Source organism: Lacerta agilis, chromosome 7 (assembly GCF_009819535.1).
Source record: "Lacerta agilis isolate rLacAgi1 chromosome 7, rLacAgi1.pri, whole genome shotgun sequence".
Classification (NCBI taxonomy): Eukaryota; Metazoa; Chordata; class Lepidosauria; order Squamata; family Lacertidae; genus Lacerta; species Lacerta agilis.
Genome location: NC_046318.1, coordinates 42,578,150 through 42,599,115, shown reverse-complemented (window position 1 = coordinate 42,599,115; position 20,966 = coordinate 42,578,150). Strand labels below are relative to the sequence as shown.

The following is a 20,966-nucleotide window of genomic DNA, read 5'->3' as shown; positions in this document are numbered from 1 at the left end:
GACATGTACATTAACTACATATAAAAATAGTAATTTAATTCTTTGTTGCATGTCCTTTAGCATAGTAGCAAGCACATCCAGCTGTCATTATCTTCTCATATTGTGTATATGTGTGCGTATACGCATGTATATACACACATATACACATGCAGGAGGAATGTAACTAAATAGTTGGGCTAGCACAAGGATTAGTGCTATCCAACAGGATTTCCCTGCTCTCCTCCCCCTCCACATGCCCCACACTGTCTCCAAATTGCTCTGGATGGCTGGAGGAAGCCTCAGAACATGTTTAGGTTGTTCATGGGGGGTGGGAAGAGGGCAAGAATGTTCTCTTGCGCAAGGAGAAATTCGTCTACAGGCAGAACATTCACCGTAGTGCTACATTATATACAACCCCAAATGCACACATACAAATATTTAGAAAACAGAACACACATGGGGATTGTATAAGCTTTGCATCTCAGCTTGGGTTTTGTAATTTATGAACACAGTTAAAGTACTATAAGTTTGCAAAGTAGTGAAGTATATGGAGAAGTATGAAAAAACGTAACAATTTCAGTGCCCCCCCCCACTCTGAAATTTGATTTGTACAGCCAATTCTATTTGAAAACAACAGCAGCAGCAACAAAAAATTACCTACACTTGAGGCAAGTGTCTGTTATCAAGGCCCTAGGCTGCCGATTCTGGCCCTTGGCTGTACAAGTTGGTTTTTAAAAAACACTGTTTAAATATACAGCACCATCAACGTGCCTCAGAATGCACTCTAACATAGAGCACAAAATACAAACACTACAGAGTGCAAGTCTAACCTTCTCCACAGAGGGAAAGTACAGAGGTTAGAATTATGCATGTGGCTTAAAACAAGACACTTTCAAAATGTCATCTCTCTTCCATACTTAACATTTGAATGGCATCACATACAAAGTGAAAACAAAAAAGCAGCTGTTGGTTTCCTCACTTGTAGGTGTCATACTTTTTTTTTAGTAGTAGTGTAATCTATATATAAAAAATAAAAGATGTTGATGCGGGGAAAACTAACAACCAGGGATTGCAAAAGATCATGCCTGGTTATTCAAATGAACCCAGATTACCTCCCTTTCAGTAATTACGTCTTTAAGCAAATAGAGAAAAGTTGTCCTCTGGCCTTTAGTAAACAAAATTCTAGCAATGATCCAAGGCTTCCTTCCACCTGATTCCAAACCTGCTCAGCGTCTCTCAACTAAATCATCATCCCACCCATCAGGAAAAGTGCACTTTCAATAACAGATACAAAAATAGATTGGCACGTTGTTGACACAGTGAAGGTATCTTCCGCAACCTGTCATTGCTTTAGGAATCCTTTTGTAATATGGAAACCGTTTCCAGGAAAACTGGTGAGGTTTCCACAGGAGCAGAATGTATAGTTTAAATAAAGTGTGAAATGAAGGCTGCTTCCTTCTCCTTGCAGGAAAGTTTATGGGGAACTCAAGGAAGTTCTTTTTTTGTCCAAGTGGTGTGAATCTGCTCCACCCACTGTTCACTCACATGCAACTCATTCATCACTTGCATCGAGTAGTTAAAAGTTTGTCTAGCCTGAGAGTCTTAAGGAATTATTCCTACGATCAGGTTGAAAAGCTGCACTGAAAAGAGAATAAAGGGTGTTGGGGCATCTGTGCCCCCATTTTTGCATTTCCAGTAGTAACTGCTGCTCTTCTGAGCTCAACAGGGAAAAAAAAGTTTTTAAACCCCTCCCTCTTCTCGGAAGGGTAGCCAGTGCTAGGAATTCTGGACCAAGCGTCTATAATGTGGCATCACTTCATGTTCAGGTAGATGGAGAGCAAATTCCAAGGCCACTAACACTGGGAATTCAAAGGCAATCAGCTCCCTCCTGTTCAATCGGAACTTCTCTTCCAGTTTCTACAACAAAGCCAAACAGATTGGTGTATTAGTCATGTAGTTTAAACAGCTTCTTCCAATTGCACTTGCAAGTTTAAAATGGGTATTTTTGGTCTTAAAATTACATCCAGCCTTTCTGATGCAGCTAACAAGCAAAGGCCAATGCATGATATAATGAAAACACAGAAATTCCTTTCATCTAAGCCACTGCCGGGTCAACCCTCCTTCACTGTTACTTTTTGTGGTGAAGGTTTGTGGCCTGGAGGTACTTACGTCGATAAGATGTTTCACATCATGCTTTTTGAGGTCACTGCCAATTTTGGCAGCTAGTAGGACACATGCTCCAGCGCAGAGCTTTCTGTTCTGCTTGTTGAGTTTCCCCTTGAGAGCAAGCTTCTCAAAATAGACGAAGGCCATAGCCACGGTGGGTTCCTCAAAACCACACTCTTCTTGAGCTAGTTTGCGCATCTCTCGCTTCAGGCTGAAAGGGGAGAGAAAGGTGTGTCGCGGAAGAAACTCTAGCAATACCTATAATTCAGAAGGCTTGCCTAAACACCACCAGTAAACTGCCAATATATCATACTGCTATGCTTCACTCTCAGTACCTGCGAATGCAAAGTGTCCCCTGAATTTCTGAACATTGAATTGCTCATGTTTGAAGTCATTTTCCCCCTCCAAAAATATTATTGCAAGTCTTGAATCTCTAACTTCCATCATTTTGGACAAGATGGTGGACTGGAGGCAAGGAAACAGAAGCAGGCAAAGGAACTGGAGCTCCTGAAATACTAATGTTCTGGCCCAATGATAGCTCTTCCATAATTCCTTTTGCTCCCTAACTTTTAAGTATCTGCTGGTGCAGAGGACCGAAAAGGTGTTGATACAACACTTGCACAAATGGGATAGGGGCACAAAGGATACAGCACATTATCCCATTGTATTCCCATACCCCCCTATGGTGGCCTTGGCTGCTCATAAGTATTAATGGAATATTTTGTCATCACATCTGTACCCAGTTGTGCTTCCCTGTATACAACTCTAGGAGCCTGCTGAACACTGCGAAATAACAATTTGTGAAGTTTGCAATGCAGCAGACATCTTTGTACCAGCATGTCTTCAATTCAACAATAGAAGAACAACCTTTCATCTATTAAAATATACCCATGATTAAGTCTTGCTATCATTTGGTTGCAACAGCTTTCACTAATTTCAGAAACTCTCTCTGTCCCCTTTTCAGCGGCTTTCACAAGAACATTCACATCCCTGTCCTTACCTTTCTGTTCCTTTAGATATTTAGAAACACTGCAGGACCATAATATATACTTAGACCACATGATCCCTATCTTATTTATTCAGCTTTCTAGTCTAAGCAAACAGATGGGTTTCTTCTGTAACAATGGCCTTTGGAGGTCATTGTTTCAGAAAGCCTACTGTTAATATTTAACCTCCATCTACCAAACCTATTAAGGGTAGCTGCACAGCAATGGTACCTTCTTATTTTACTGAGTGTCAGCTTGATGTAAGGAAACTTTTCCTTGAAGGTCTCATTCATATCTTTCTTAAGGTCTGATGGCTTCACATAATCAATTACTGTTGTCTGTAAAAGATCAGGGGGGGGGGAAATCAAGGTGAATTTTCTCAAAATTTCCAGTAAAATCAGCAAAAATAAGTAATAGTTGCATGTTCTTATCTTAAAAATGATATTAAGTACACTCTGGCAATAGCCATCAAGAAGTTGCTTATCTGATTATTGTTTCAGAGGGACATCAATTTTAATCCATTACCATAAAATTCAACAGAAGATTATTTGGTACTTTAAAAAATTGCTATCTTGGCATAAGCAGTCATGATCTAGAATTCATTTTATCAGATGCAAGTTGTGATTGTCACTTGGTATGTGTGTGCACATGCACCCACCCACATTTACATATATATTTTTTGTAAACAGTAGGGTCAAAAGGCCATAAATGCAAGGGTAGCAACAGGTTAATGAATGGATCACTCTTATAGTGCTCCTCTAGATAACCTATTTGTCAGAGTAGAGTTAGAAAGAGAGTTAGAATGTTCACAGAGGCAAGGGTTAAGTTATGACTCCAACTCCGGGGAGGGGAGGTACAAGCCAGTCCTCACGAGGAGGTTAGAAAAAGAGCGGGAAAAGCCTTTTGAGAGTTGCTGGTCAGGGGAGAAGCAGAGCTCAGAAGGTATCTGAACTGAATGACTCTGTGGAGTGATAGTTGAAGTTAAGAACTATTTATAAATACTGTTTGTGAATTCTTAATAAAAATTATAAAGACCAAGAGACGTTTGTGTGGTAATGTGAAGAGGAATCGACCAGCCCTGACACTATTTATGGAGCATTCACTCTCATTAGTTTGTGGGGAGGATATATGAGAGCATACACTCATTCCGCATTCATCTTCATTTGCTTCCAGGAAGTTTATACATCTTTCTGTATACATTCAGTTCACACTTTTCAATGCACTTCCCCATCACTTTCCTAAACTGCAAAAAGTTAAGTTTTTTTTTAAAGTGGCTTTGTTGTGCTAGGGCAACAGAATGCTTAAAACTACTTAAACAATACACATTCTTTGTTACAGTTCAAAGACCCACAAAACAGTTTCAAAAGCAGAATGCAGCAGAGATACAGGCAGTCACTATATTTTATCCAGAGCATGTTGAATTCTATTTCTTATTAGCTCCGAGAGAAATTTTGCCACGGCCAGGGTAATATTATTTGACTTATCTTCAAGAAGATACTTGAGATAGAAGGTTTCAGAATTTCTATGTAAATTTACCAATAAGGAAAAATACTTTACATTTCTCAATATGCTCTTTCCCCCTTGCAAAATACTGAGAGGTGTCCATATTATTTACATGAGCTGGTACTGTTGAGAATACTATCTTTTCAGCTATGCTATGTTAAATTAACACCTGCAGTGGGAAAGAACCTCAGAGTCCCAATTAAGTCTGAATTAAAATAATTAAATTTGCTGATGAAATTTTAGCTCAGTAATTTTACACTAAAATTTCCCTCTAAAGCAGTGCTTTTCAGCCAGTGTGCCATGGCACCCTGGGGTGCCTTGAATGATGGTCACAGGTGCCGCGGGCAACACTGGCCTCTGTCCCTCTCTCCTTCCTTCCCTCCTCTGATGCCTTCTTGCATCTCTGTATCCCAAAGGCTTTCGTGGCTGTTTGTTGCAGCAGCCCTGGCTACAAGTTCCCCAGGTGAATGGTGCCTCTGGGGCTGGCTAGGGGGTGCAGGTTGCCAGGAGCTGAGGCGGCCTGAAAGTAAGCAAGCAAGTGGGCGAGGGAGCCCGTCAGCCAGTCCACTAGCCCTTGCTGTTGGGAATGGACAGACAAGTGGGAGGCAAGTATGGGCTGCAATGGCCTTTCTTGGGCTTGCTGTGTGCAAGGCTTGCCTGGGAGCTGAGTGCCCGATGCTGAAGGGGAGCCTTTCCACCATGCAGTGTCAGCAGTGCCTGCTGCTGCCACTGCTGCCTTCCAAAGTAAAATGCTGGCCTCACATGCACCTTTGGCCAGTCTCCTTTGGGCCATAAATGCTGGGGGCATCCTCTTCCCAGGCCCCTGTGGGGCAATGTGAGGAGGCACCTCTCTTTGGGGTTGGGGGGCAGCTCAGAGACCAGTGGCAGCAGCAGCGGCTGCCCAGAGAACTCCCAAGGAGAGGAGGGTGAGCAAACATTCCAAAAGGGTGAGAGGCTGCCAGCTCTGCAGGCAAGGGGTGACATAACTGGAGTCCTGAGCCCCACAGGGGAGCCGCAGAAAGAATGTAGTTGATCAAGGGAGCCATGGACCCATTAAGATTGAAAACCTCTGCTCCAAAGTATTTTTGTTGAAGTATAGTGACATTTAGGTAGCTCGAAATATTCTCCCATTGGTTCTGAGTGGTTTCATTTATAAAGTCTATCCATTTGTTCTCTTGCATAGAGACTGTCTTGTCTGATGTAGACAGCAGAGGAAACTCTTGGTAAGTGATGACATATATTATACTGAGAGATGAGCAGGTGAAGGAAATTGGTATTAGAAATTCTGCCATATTTTTGCCAAAGCTGATATGAAGATAGGGTTGTTGTGATTAAGAAACCACTTTAAATAGTAACAGACTGTCTTGACATACAGGCAACTCCCAATTTATGTTCCAAGGCACCACATGTTTAAGTAAAATTGCATATATTTGAAACACATCTTAAGAAGCCTGCAAACACCCTATTCCGCCTCCATCCCACTCCTTTTTCTGACATTTTGGGTCACTCTCGGGTTCGACATGATGCATGTGTGCACAACTGCACACATACTGGATATGCCTAAAATGGTTGCTTCCTGAATATACTTCCTTTCTTGCCCTATGTAAGGCAACAATCCAACATACACTTAACCTGGGACTAAGTCCCACTGAATCAGTGGAGCTTACCTTTGAGTAGACATGTACAGAATTGTTCTGCAAGCTTGGCCAATTATCAGATAGTTCCAACAATATCTAGAAGGCCAGAGGTTCTCCATCCGTTGTAGAAGCCACAAGTTTTAAGGTGTATATACTTTGGGTCACTCTCCTCTTACTCTTGAGTAATACCCCTCCCCACCTTCTAACTATATATAAGGGTCTGGTGACTTCTGTCTCAGTGTATCTGAAGAAGTGTGCATGCACACGAAAGCTCATACCAATGAGAAACTTAGTTGGTTTCTAAAGTGCTACTGCAAAGAATTTTTTGTTTTGTTTTGTTTCTTCAAGTAAAGCCTTTGCCTGTTCTTCCCACGAAAACTGCTAAACCATTCACACACTTTTCTATGGCATCATTTAAAGTGGATGGTTTGAAAAGTGCACCATGGAATTCTGGGTAGCAGGAACACTGAGTGACACAGCATGCTTTATAGAACAACGTATGTTTGGCCAGGATGCTGACCTTTTCTATCTACTCCCAAAGTCCAAGTACAGAGTTCTGTTTCCCCCCGAAGTGCATAACACTTGTGCAACACATGTTTAGAAAAATAAGTCTGAGTGCTACGCTATTACACTTTCAGCATTCTTTTGAGTAAATGCCAAGACAGAAGCTTCACTAGTCTACAGGGAAATCCACAAATATATTCCAAAATGGTTTATAAATTAGTTCAGAAACAATTCAGGCAAGGGTGTGCCCTCTCTCAGATATTCATGTTTATGTGTGTTGTTGTTTTTATGGAAGTGCCCCGTGACGAATATCACTACTACTAGCATTCAGAGGAATGCTAAGTGTCACGTCCTTTACACTGGAAGGGCCTTCCTCCCTTAATATATTAATTCTGTTATTTCTGAACAGTTGTTAGGGCTCAGTAGTTGACAGAAAAGGCTATCAACACCGTCCAGTTCTGCCTGTATATTGTGTAGAAAAGAGCAGAACGGAACAGTCGGAATTTTACTTACAAAAGTATACCGGTACATAGTTTTATTGCATTTTATTTTAACTGTATTTTAATGGGGGGGTGGATCTCTGAAGAAAGCTAGCTTTCTTTTACATTCCAGCTTCTCAAACTGCAACAGCAAATTATATTACCTTTTAGAATATGGTTGGTTTGGTAAGTCCCTAAAGTGAGTCGCATATATTAATGTGGCATGTCCTTAAAAAGCAAAGGACATGAAAATATTGTTAGCACTTAAACTTGGGAGAAAAGCTGGCATGCATCCACTGGAACTGGTAGCTATTTATCCTGGCAGGCATTCAATTCTTCAGCCAGACACAGCAAACACAGCAGTGACCTCCCATCGCCTTTGGTGGAATGAACAGCTAAACTATGAGCTGCCCTCCTGCAGTCTGAGCCTTTGCCATGGCCTACCATTGAGACAAATAACTGTGGAGACTTCTTTGCAATCTAAAGTTATTCTGAATCTCTCTTGGAAGTTGTCCAGCAACCAAAAATATAAGAAGTTGAAGCAAAAACAAGTAGTGGATATCCATCCCTAGACAGACTTGTTTTCTACAATAATTTTCAAGCCATAAAAAAAGATCAGAAATATAACTCAACCTGCTAACCCATTGGAAGAAAGGTAACTGCTATATACATAGTCTTCACAAAGCTCCCTCTAAGTATTGTAAGAAACATTAGCCATGCACATTTTTCTATGTCTGCATACCTAATATCATGTGGCAGCAACAGTTGTGGTCCAGATGAAGTCGCTCCATTCATGGGTGCTTTGAGCTGCACTCAAATGCCATAAATGTAGATGAAAATATTTACGGCCAGACCTACAGATTTGGTTCATAGTTGGTAAAATCACACTGCAAAACGTCAGGCACTGTGACTGAGTCCTGTTAACAGTGACTGGCAGCAGCTTAACTAGGTTTCAGGCAGGGGTCTTCCCCAGCCCAACCGGGAGGTGAATGGACTGGGCATTGGAACTTCTGCACACAAACTGTGTGCTCCACCACTGAGCTCCAGCTCTTCCTCCCAACTGATTTATTTGTCAAATGTCATGCCTTCTCTCATTTGTCAAAACACAACGAGTTTGGATCCAGTTGTGCTTTACATTGAAATTAATGTAAAAAAGAAAAACCATAATCATCAAGTCCCAGTGTTTTCAATGGGACTTAAGCACGACTAAATTGCTTTGGACTGAACCCATCCAATACTTCATCGATATTTGTGCTAGTAGCCTTTTAAAACTGAAAGAATGAATTATGTGTGTGCAACTGTGATAGCATAATTCAGTGCCATGAAGCCTGTATGTAGTATAAAGGATAGGCTCTACATACGTAATGTAGAGCAACTGTGGTTGTGGCTCACTGCTTCATGGAAATTATGAATAGTTTATGTGCCCAAGGTCTGTGACAGAATTTTAAATATCGTCTTGGGGATTCCTTTTATCATCACCAGAAGAAAAGGATCACTGCAAAAGGCAACTGAATATTTCATGCCAGACTGTACTGCAGGAATAAAATATTTGGTGCCTCTACATGGAAAGCACAAGTGACATTTGTCAACAGAATTATCACCAGCTTGTACTTTTTAAGTGTTCTCAGTAAATCAATATTACACATTTGCATCCCTTATTGTATCCTAGATACAGGAGTTGGCATTATAATCAAGAAGGCACATAAAACTGAAACAGTTAATCAGTCTGAAAAGTGCCTGTCTCCACCAATTGCTTGCATGTTGCCACATTGTAAACAGCAGCAAATAAGAAAAGGGAAATTGTACCAACTTTTTTTAAAAAATAAAAGTCTGCTGCTTCTATGATTCCTATGGCAGATGGCTGTGTGATGATTTATTATAGAACATGTTCCTTGGTTTAAGAAGAATATTTGTTGGCAAGCAGCATCTGTTGTATTTCTGCCTGCTGTTCAGGTGTTTTAAAAGCAGAGATTCCACCAGGGGGGGAAATATGGCAATTCAAATGTAGCCAAACTGCAGTCCAAGCTTCTCTTCTGCCCCTCCTAAAGCATGGTGGGCAGAATATTGGGATCCACTGGTACATGTCTGGGTGATTTGCAGTAGATCAGCAAGGATTCCTGACTCCCAACTGTTTAACTATAGCAAAGCTAAATTACTCTCTCTTCCTACCCCACTCCGAATAAATACTGAAATTGGGGGTAACCAGGTCCAAATTTGTATGTGGAAAGACTGAGCTCCTGGTACTCTTTCAGCAGTTACAAAGAAGCACCATTATATTTAATTCTAAGTGTATGACTTCTGCATCCAGTTCCAGTTGGTGGAAACTGCGGTTCCAGCACGAGACAAGAGTTAAGTCTACCCTCCTAGAACACAATCTCAAGTGACAAGTTCCAGACTAAACTATTCTTGATATCGCTGGTGAAAATGTACCACATGGTGTCTCTTTCACCTTATTATTGTTATTATTGTTGTTATTATGTTTATTATTATTATTATTGGTTTTTATTTGTTGCTCATATAGGATATTTTGTTTTTTAACGCTTGATGCTTTGCTGTGTTTTTATATATGTTGTAAGCCACCCAGTGTGGCTGGTGAAACCCAGCAAAAGGTGAGGGATATAAATTAAATTATTATTTATTATTATTGTTTCAAATTCTGCAGTTGTCATTTGGTCCGTTATAATTCCATCCATCCTGCTGACAGAACTCTATTCAAAAGGCTAGAATAACAGATGAGACAATGCCTAACTGTTGCTCTATTCTGAATGCAGTGGACAAAAGCCAATTTACACCACTACTTGTTTAGACCATCTCATATATCTCAGTGCTCCCACACCCCAATACAAGTGTGTGTGTGTGTGTGTGTGTGTGTGTGTGTGTGTGTATTTCCTTGTCTCACTAACTCCACTTAGTTTGTGTCCACACCCATAAGAGACAATAATTTCTACAAGGCTGCAGCTGCCAAGCTCTAATGACAAAAGCCTGCCAACTAATGAAAGTTTAATTACACACCGGAGCTCAACATAGAGAGAACAAAATGTTCCATGCTGACATAAGGGCTACTCTTTACTCTGCCCACTTGTGAAATGTGGTAATTAAAGCTGTATTCTATTCAGGACTACAGGCCTATCTGCTACTGTATACAGTAGTTTTAAGAGCCAAATTAGATGTGACAATGGGCGCCATGTTTTATCTTCATATGCTGTGTTCATGTATAAAGTGTGTGGGAAAGAGACTGGCATCAAAAGGATAGTGAATGGGCGAGAGGAGCTGAGTAGGAAAATAGTTACATGTTCTTTGAATAAAATAAAAAATAAACTAACTAAACGACAAACCTTAGATTTTCAGCCAATGAAATACAGTAGCATAATGCCGTTTGCCCTTTCATTGATCCACAGCAGCTTTCATGTCCCAAAAGGCAAAGCATTTGTCATTTATAACTAGGATTCTTAAGTTGTTACTCTCAGCAGAGATAAAGAGCAATCGGTTTAAGTAAGATGAATTAAGGCTTCAAAGTTTTAGCCAGTGTATAATTCACGTTCAATTTTGTCACATTATCAAACATTACTCACCATATATGAAGGGAATATTAACACCCGCTTGTGCTTCCCACACGGCCACTGAGGATCATCCAAAAGATTAGGGTCGTATTCAATATAATCTCCTAGGTCACTGCCTATGAAGAAGATCAATGCATACAAGCAACTGCATAAGGTAATGTGAAAGACATAAAATAATAAATAACTGAAGACAAGCTTACAGGCGAATTGCAGAACACTGCCTTTGCATGGGCAATTCAGTTTCTGAAGTGTATAGTTAAAACTGTGAAGGTGAATGTTGATGTGGTCTTCAGTGGCAATCTAGGGATGGGCAAGGAGCACTGAAGCACAAAAAGCAACATACTTAACCAAACATGCCAGAAGATGTGCATTGGGAATGACTACAGGCTTCCTATCTGAATGGTCATAATGTAATCTATGAATTTTAAATCAGCTCCATTAATAGACAGCAATAGATATATATATATTTCCCCCCATATAATGTTCATAAGTGGACTTACTGAAGAAAGAACTGTGTTAATGAAAGCCCTAATGTACAAATGGCTGCACTGCACTGAGCAAGCCTCTAACATATCTGGACTCAGAGAGTGCACAGTCCATAGGTCATGCAACAACAGCCAAAAATGCTTGCTACTGGTAGATACAGCTAAAACAGTTCCAGCGTGCCCCGAGTGTCGGTCATGAGCTACCACGAAATCTTCCAACAATATTAGAAGGGTCAGCAGCTGTTGTTGGGCCTAGGGGTTGTGTGATAGCTAGATCTCATGGGCTTGGGAAGGGGTGTACAGGTTCGTGGAATGCAGCTGAAGACAATCACGCCAATCTATTCCAGAAAGTTACATTTAGGCCAAGGACTCAAATGCACATTTATTCTAAAATGTTACCTCCATCCATGCTCCCTTGGGTGCTGTTAGCCCTTCCCAATGAAAGGCTACGATGGCTTGCATTGCGAAATTGTGAGAAGGATGAGGTGGAGTCTATCGTGTTTCTTCGTCCTCCCAAAGCGTTGGTTGAGAAGAGAAACTGGGTGTAAGAAACAGTCTAAGAAGAAGAAAAAGAGTCACACAATGTTTTTTTAAACTGCTCCACAACAACATGGAAGCTCATGTACAGAACCTGTTTACTTTAAACTTGAATTTCAAGAACTGAATGTTCTGAATTTTTACAGGTGCTTAGAAGCCACTGTTTCCTAAAAAAATAAGAGAATACTGTTGCTTAAAAAAATAGTAACTACAGGCTACAAATGTGATTTGACATTTGGTTCACGAGATTATATGTTGGTAGGATAAGTAGTCTTACCTTCCCATTGGCTCCCAATTCCACACCTTCAAGGCCAACTATGTCTTTCAAGCAAACTCCTGCCGCAGAATGGCATGGCCTCCCACCTTCTGCTTTCATATCCCTGGGAAGCAGAAGCCAGTGGTTAATATATTTTGCATATAACTAGATATAAATCTTGTTTGTTCAACACCCTTTCTCAAACACAAGTAAGAAAATAATGATAATTATGTAGAACAGGACTCTCTTGCCAAATTTTTATATGCTAATACTAATAACGAACACAAAATCAGAACACACTTGCCCAGGGAAGCACAGTTGTATCATTAAGCAGAAGTAACATTTATTGGATTATCTGAATATGGATACAGACCTATAAAAACCTATGCGGGAGTTCTGCGGGACATTCTCTCTTTAAGGGAGAACAATGGCCGAACACTTCAGCATGTGAATAATTTAAAGCACAATTAAAAATTAACCAGATTTTTTTTAAACCTGGGAACAAAATTGAAAAGCCAATGCTCTGTGCAACAACAGAAGCCTCAGAACACAATGCTTTTTTGAAATCTTATGCACTGTATTTACATGCAGTTCAAAATATGGGTGGGGCCTGCTTATGAGACCTGGGGAAGGAACCCGTGGCCGAAGAGCTGCGTGAGGCACCAACTTTCTGTAGGTGGGGGGAAGTTGGGTGGGGTGGAAGAAGGAGAAAGAGAAGGGGCTGGCAGAAAGAAAAAGGGTAGCCCTCCTCACTTTTGGTCCCTGTGTACCGCCATCATGCAGGCCCCAGCAGATTAATCCTTTGACAGTTTAAGGTTCTCCACCCTTGTGGGAGACAGATGAAGTCTTATAATAGTCTCTATTTCGAATTCATGGAAATTAAATGTGACATACCAGTTTTTGAAAATAAAAATAGTGGTTAGTTGTGTATAGAGGATGACTACAGCATATGGGTGAAATTTTACTTCTTGTTCTCCTGTGCAGTCCTGAGGAAAATTCCTCCTCAGAAGCTGGATTCATTTGGTTGGAGTAGGTGCCCCGTGGAATCCCGTCCCATCAGATGTCAAGGACATAAACATCTACAGTACATGACTCTTAGAAGACACCTGAAGGGAGACCTGTATTGGGTAGTTTTTAATGTATTGTGTTTTTATATTTTGTTGGAAGCTGCCCAGAGTGGCTAGGGCAACCCAGTCAGATGGGTGGGGTGGGGGGGGGAGGAGGAGGAGGAGGAGGAGGAGGAGGAATCTCCCACTCATACAAAGGCAAATGCCAGTTTCAGAAGAGGAATTTGAAAAAGTAGATGCATGCTATCTGATACAAGCCCCTGAGAGCACCTCTCCAGTATTAAAAGAGCTCCAGTGGGGTTTAATTAATTTCTGGGCAAAATTTAAAGTGTTGGTTTTAACTATTAAAGCTTGCATGTGGAAACGTGCTAGTGATGGATGGGGCCAGAAGCATACCTGGCACAAAAAATGTTGTTGCTGTTCTTTATTATTATTATTTTAAGACCATCAGAAGAGCTTGGACCCAAAGGAGGAGGAGGAGGGACACAATACCTTGCCTAAGAATATACTGTCTTCAGGAAGCCCTTTCTGAGAGTGGTATGGTAAGGGAAGGGAAGGTAGATGACAGTACAGGCTGGCAACATTAACCCTGCCATATGAGAATCCCTTGCAGACAATTGCAGTGCATGGAAATAAGGCAGTCAGGTCGTGCATCAACAGCAGTGACCAGAGGAAGAATGACTGCTGGGATGAGCACAGAGTGAAGATATGCCATGGTGCATCTTGTAGCAGCATGACCGGCGCCTTCATTTGCCCCAGCTGCAACAAAACATGTCTCTCCTGTATTGGTCTCTAGAGCCAAAAGCAGGCGCTGTAACTCTACCATGGTTTGACTTTACTCCCAAAGGCACACTCTTCCACTGTCTCTTGAGACCGATGCCAACAAGTACAGCACAGATTAGATGGTACCAAATGAATAAAACTTTGAGGTACAGTCTACAGAAGCAAGCATTGTCAGAATATACTGAAAGGCCCTGTCAAAAGGAGGCAGAACTTCCTTAGGTACAACTCCCTTCCTCTCTGTTCCCCGCAGTACAGCACATGGACTTTCAACAGTCCCTTGGGCCACTTGAAGGATAAAAGTCCACTGTGTTGCAATGCCAAGGAACGTGATTGTACTGGTGCCAGTTTGAAGTTGTGGCACTGCATTGGCACTACAATCCTTCATCTCTAGTGCTATCGTTGTGCAGATGACACACCACCAGGCCTTTCGAGAACCATTTTAAAAAAAGAAAAGAAAAGAAAAAGAAAGCGATTTTTGAGAGCTGACAGAACAGTCCAGAAGTATGATTAAAGAATTGCATTTGGTTTGAAGTGCAACCTCTATCTATAAAAACCTTTATTTCAGATACACCGCATTATTAATGAATTGTTAGCAAATTCAAATGGTGTGAAGTATGGTCAGTTGCACATCAGATAAGGCATTCCTTATACTCTGTACATCACAAATAACAATATAACTTTATTTGATTTCAAAGACAAATGATTCCTAGTTATAGCACACAGCAGCTTCTCACTTCGTTCAGAGTATGCCACATCATGAAGAGGCCAACTGCAGATCTCAAACGCTGAAGAAAAACTGCAGTTCCTATTCACTTCTTTTGGAAGTACAGATACTGATCATCTGTCATGGGCAAACATTTTAAATTAAGTTTACCATTTTTTAGAAATGTCATCTGCAACATCCCTGATGCATGTAGCACATAACATTTACCCAGAAAAACTCAACAGGTATGAAACAAATATACATACCCAACATGGCTACAGTCCCGATACGGCAGCACTGAAAATATGCTGCAGAAGGATCTTCTGCCACTAATAAGGACTATTCTAGAAAACAAATAAAGTAAAGGCTATGATAGAGGGTAGCAAATCCAGCAATTCAATTCAATTCAAACTTAAAACTTTGCTTGGCAAAAACTGCCGCTATCCTACTTTTCTTTCTATTGCTCTGTTGCAGACGATTCTCACTCATAAACTACACTGTTGTTGTTGTTGTTCAGTCGTTCAGTCGTGTCCGATTCTTCGTGACCCCATGGACCAGAGCACGCCTATCCTTCACTGCCTCCCGCAGTTTGGCCAAACTCATGTTAGTAGCTTCGAGAACACTGTCCAACCATCTCATCCTCTGTCGTCCCCTTCTCCTTGTGCCCTCCATCTTTCCCAACATCAGGGTCTTTTCCAGGGAGTCTTCTCTTCTCATGAGGTGGCCAAAGTACTGGAGCCTCAACTTCAGGATCTGTCCTTCTAGTGAGCACTTAGGGCCAATTTCCTTGAGAATGGATAGGTTTTTCAATGGATCTTCTTGCAGTCCATGGGACTCTCAAGAGTCTCCTCCAGCACCGTAATTCAAAAGCATCAATTCTTCGGCGATCAGCCTTCTTGATGGTCCAGCTCTCACTTGCAGACGATTCTCACTCATAAACTGCACTGTATGTTGCACTTACCAACATCTGACAGGCCAAGCACCATAAACTGACATAGAACAAGGGAGGCTTAACACTTGGTTATCAGTGCTTTAAGAGAGATCGCTACTAACCATATCTCCAGTGGGACAAAACGGGGAAAGAGCCTTATGCATAGCAGCCTGGGTGCAGAATGAAAAGCTTGGGACTTGAGCCAATGCATATCCACAATTACTTTGCTCTCTTCTGCACCATTTTGAGATATTCAAACGGACAACGGGGGGGGGGGGGGAGTGGCTTTAATAATGCGGAAGATGATCCCCTTAATTTGGCTAAAGAATTTGAATAAAAACAAATTGGTAACCCTACTTCACTTGTTCAAACATGGTTTACTTAAATGTAATATATTTAAGAAAGTTTGTGTGTGTGTGTGATAAGAAGTATCTGTCTTCAGATGTTTTGATCTGGTTACTGGCATAAACCTCCAGGGAAAAACCAAACAACTATCACTTTTTTGTCACTTTCATAACTTCACATATCTTTGACAAGGCAGCCCAAGGGAAACTATTAATGGGTCAGACAGCTGTGTTTTATTTTTTAAACACTGTGCTGTGCCAGAAATGGTTGAGAAATAAATGGGTCCTCTAGTCCAGAGTTCATAAATGCAACGATAATTGGAGTCTGCCGAACAGATGACAATACAACCACTTCTGCATTAAGAGAGCTAAAATCAAACAGATGGCTTCACTCCACTGTGCTTTCACACAAAATTTACACTAACCACTGCAGTTCAGAGCAGTAATTAAGTCTGCAAAAGCATCTGACGTGCCAGCCTTTTCAAAGCATGCAATCTAATGTCCCTGTATGCAATGAATTTTGCATGAAATGTGCAATGCTTCCAACTGTAAATGCAGACAGACCTGGAGGGAATGTCCCTTTAACCTCAGCATGCAATTGTGCAAGCAGTGAACATCAGGAAGCACTTACAATGAACTCTTCACCCTTCAGGTGAGGATTATAAATCATCATTAGCATGCAATTCTACTTATAATTGTTTTGTCCTATTGCAAGCAAAGAGGAAAACTTCCTACAAAGCACAGCATCAGAATATAGAACAAGATGCAGATACTGACCAGCCATTTCCCTTAAAATTAAAGTATTCGTGATGAAACAGAAACCCTTGTTGAAACTTCACACATATAAAGGATTAAGTTAGCCTATAGCTCAACAAGGAGGCAAATACCCAAAGGTATTTCAAAGCATGTTCAGTCACATCAGTGGGGCAAATATCTTTGATACTACATACCAAAAGAAAGCTCACTATGAAAATTAGGGGAAGTTCTCAGAGGGAGAGCACACATTTTGAATGTAGATGATCTCATGCTACAGTCCTGGCACTGCTGCTGAAAAGCCTTAGGCAGCAGAAGATGTGAAGGACCTCAATGTCTCATTGCTGCCGGTCAGAGTAGGTTATATTGTGTTAGATCAGGCATAGGCAAACTGCGGCCCTCCAGATGTTTTGAGACTACAATTCCCATCATCCCTGACCACTGGTCCTGTTAGCTAGGGGTGATGGGAATTGTAGTTCTAAAACATCTGGAGGGCCGGAGTTTGTCTATGCCTGTGTTAGATAGACAAACAGACTGACCTGGTACAAGGCAGCTTCCTATGTTTCTACACTGCAGTGTGATGTACTCTTAATCTGAAGCATGTTGAACTATCTGGTCAACCCCTAACATTAATCATGCTGGGGAACAGGATTGAACAGAAGTGTGGCCTGCTGCTGAGGCAGAAGCAGAGTTCTTAAACCGGCAACACAAAACAAACTCAGGCGAGTTTCATAAACAGAAAAACAATACCTACCTTATTCTTTTTTCACAAGTTGGAACACTTCTCATTGCTAATGGCTGACAAGGGATCCAGCTACTAAAAAGGATCTCTCTGTTTTCCAAAGGCATTTTAGCACCCAAAGCTACTGGGTGCTGGGAGCACTCAAAGTACTGTATCTCCTCACCCACCAGGCAGGCTGCTGAAATTCCTTGGCCTGACTATCCCCCTACATTCATCCTGACTACTTCCAACAGCTTAGCAAGCACCAGAAGAGACATCCGCTCTTGGATAGAGCCTTGCAAGCAACATTGTGCTTTGGTCCCACTCTCCATTCTGTACTTTTCATACCTGGAGATTCTTGATGACTGCTGCTCACCCAGTGTTACCTCAGCTGGCTTCTAGGGCACCTGCTCACTATTTTTAAAGCCCAAGTGAGGCCCCTTGCATAGTATTTTATCTCCCTATAACATGCCTCCCTTTATAATTCCTGCACCTATACAGCATACACCAAAAGTGTAACCAAGATAAATTTATTTCAACTGCTACTCTTGCCAATGTGCTTTGCCAGACAGATGTTACAGGCAGCATAGAGATAAGCATCCATGGGACAAAGCTTCTATCCTTCAACTGCAAAGTGTATAAACTCTCACCTGCAATGCTGCATACAGTGTGGCTAGCAGCCTCACCCACATCCAGTGGTAGCCCAGGATGGGGAGGGTGCTCACTGTGGGTTAATCCTGCATCAGTAAGCGCTTGTACACACTACCACTGGGCAGTGGATAATTTGCCATTGCAGATCCTGGGGCAATGATTTTTACATGATTTTTTTTTAACCATTTAGTCCAGCTTGAAGACTACAGAATACAGAGGTAATTCTCTTGATATGTCTTGCTTTTCCTTGCAGAGGATTGTTGCATTAGGAAATGTGGTGATCTGCATACAGAATCCAATCTCCACATGTAAAAGATGATCATTGTCTCCTACAAAGGCACACTGCTCTTTGCCTGCAAAATACCTGCCATTCCTTGTATCATTCTGTCGCATGTTCTTGATGAAATGAACCTTCTTAAAGTTCTTTGGTCTGGGTGAGCCTGACAGAGTTCGGCATCTGAAAAATAAAGCAATTGAAACCAATTAAGTTCTCTGCTGAATAGCCAAAATATCTCAACACAAAGGCAGGAAGGAAAGACCAGACAAATTATTCAGTTCACCATCCTCCCCACTCAGGAGTCTGTAGCAATAACGAAAACAAGAATGTCTAGAAACAAAAGGGGCTTAAAAAAAACACAGAATGAAGCAATATATTTAAAAATGAAAAACAGAACTTCCTGGATTCTGTTACAGATCCTAAGAAAGATGAGATAGGGAAATGGAAGAATGATGTGTCTTTTCATAACCATCAGAATTCTCTGTAATAGTGCAAACCAAAATGTTTTTCAGTTTTTAAACACTTCATAATGGGTAAAGTTCCTTTTGCTAACAAAAATAACTGGATGGTGCAAGGATGTCTTCTCTAAAATACGTTTGCTTCCTCTTTTCCCTCCTCTTTTAAGTCTGTTAACACACTCCCATTACGCTGCATCCAGTATGCTCCCACCCCTGGTTCGGGATGTGATCTATACACAAAATTAGCCACAATGTGTATCTATCCTGTTGTTTCTTATAAAATACTGCATTTTGATGCATTTCCCTTAAAACCAGCTTTGATTATTGCGAGAGAGAAAAAGAATGCCCTGTGTGTAAAGCCAGTAATGTGTACACAACCTAAGCTGTAGGAAAACGGTGCAAAACGCACCACAGAATGAGGCAGGTGTTACGTCTAGGTAACGTGTTGGACCAAAGAGAAGGGAAAGATCAAAGGCACCCAGCAGAGGAAGAGCAAAGGGTAAAGCACTATTAACTGAGGACTGATTGGCAACAAATGGTGCATGAATTGTGACAGGTGGATATGGTGGTCTAGGAAGGCACTGGAGGATAGACGTGAGAGGTGTGTAGGATAAATGCACTGATGTAATGGAACACACAAAAATATGACAATGAGAGATGGAAGTGAAGGGATATGATAGCACACAGAGAGCATGTTTTCAGCTTCAAAGGTGTATTGTCACATGGCCCTTTGCTGACAAGCAATCTTAAATCCAATGTATTTGATGGAGGGCCATTGATTCAGCTTTAGGCAAGGTAGCCAGATGAAAAGAGGACAGGGCTCCTGCAACTTTAATAGTTGTACAAAAGACAGACTTTCAGCAGGCATAGCTTATCCTGCTGCCATTTCTCCCTCCACTCAACTATTCCTATCAGCAGTCACAATGGGCTCCAATTAAAAGAATCCCCACTGCGAGCAGAAGTCCACTGGAAGGAGAACTGCGAGTAAACAATCTGAAATATTAAACATTATTTATTTCTTTGGGCAATTATAGCTGCATTTGAATAATTTATGACGGCACTTCACAATGCTCTCATGAATGCTTTGTTACATACGGTCTAAAAAGAACAGTCTCATTAAGAGGAAGCAACAGATTTTGCTATTCAGTTTTTTTGCCCCTTAGGAGATGGGGAAACGGTTCTGTTCAATTTGAATTGGGTGGATTTCAGTAGTAAATACTGATAAGCTAAATTACTCAGGCCTTGTCCTATGGAGAAAAAATTCTGTCCTGCCAAGGGGATATACCACAGGCAAAATGCACAGGGTCTGTTACTTTGTAAATACCGCATTGGCCTGAATATAAACCTCACTTTTTTTCTCAAATTCCAACAGTGAAAAGTTGAAGTGCAGCTTATATTCATGACCTTATGATATGCAGCCAGGAGCACAGGGCAAACAGAGGCAGGAGCGTGGCAAAGCGGTGTCCGCCCCGCTCGTAGTCCCCCGTCCTCTCCCCCAAGGCTAGGAAGGGAGAGCGAGGAAGGGAAAAGGCTGCTGGCAACGTGGCACCCCCCCTCCCCCGCCGCCCAGTATGCAGCCAGGAGCAGCGAGGAATGGAGCAGCTTATATTCAGGTATTTTTTTCTCTCCCCCCCTCCAATTTTAAAGGTGCAGCTTATATTCGGGTGCGGCTTATATTCAGGCCAATACGGTAATTATACTGCTAAAACATGTATATCATATCATATCATATCATATCATATCATATCATATCATATCACATTTCTTCCATTATCAACTGCAAGTGCATTTCATTAAGAGCTCTTTTTTTAGTTTAAGTTTCTTCATAAAACAAAAGAAATTACTGGTTATGGTGTGCACCTGGATACAGTAAGGATCCTTTGGAATGGTTTGAAACAAGCAATTTAAAAAGCTGGAAAAAATGTATTAAGGGATGTTAAAAAGTACAATAGAAAAATATGAACACTCTTTGGATGAATGAAAGCATGGCATGTAGCGGCCAGGCAAACATAACAAATTCCAAGGATAGCAAACAGATAGTGTGATGGTTTCTATTAGCTCATTTTCATATAAGAAACCTAGGACAAACACAAATGATAAAAATGTTTTCACTTTATCACAAGCAAGTTCAAAGTTTGTGTCGTTTTTAGGAGTCTGTGACTTGTGTCCCTTTCCAACCTTATAGA

The 20,966-nt window shown here is 41.2% G+C and overlaps 1 protein-coding gene across 2 annotated transcripts in view; it reads right to left on the bottom strand.

Annotated features, from left to right (window-relative positions):
- Positions 1–1,430: 1,430 nt before the first annotated feature.
- The window catches only part of CABLES1 (Cdk5 and Abl enzyme substrate 1), a 49,822-nt gene continuing 30,286 nt past the window's right edge, over positions 1,431–20,966 (bottom strand). The window contains exons 3-10 of one of the 2 annotated variants that reach the window (XM_033155032.1): positions 18,410–18,502; positions 14,912–14,989; positions 12,114–12,216; positions 11,699–11,855; positions 10,827–10,930; positions 3,363–3,469; positions 2,149–2,356; positions 1,431–1,896 (exon numbers count right to left, since the gene is read on the bottom strand). In XM_033155032.1, coding sequence (XP_033010923.1) covers positions 1,756–1,896; positions 2,149–2,356; positions 3,363–3,469; positions 10,827–10,930; positions 11,699–11,855; positions 12,114–12,216; positions 14,912–14,989; positions 18,410–18,502 — 991 coding nt within the window. In that variant the 3' untranslated portion in view covers positions 1,431–1,755. The remainder of the gene's footprint in view (positions 1,897–2,148; positions 2,357–3,362; positions 3,470–10,826; positions 10,931–11,698; positions 11,856–12,113; positions 12,217–14,911; positions 14,990–18,409; positions 18,503–20,966) is intronic. The other variant, XM_033155033.1, reaches the window with a different exon arrangement.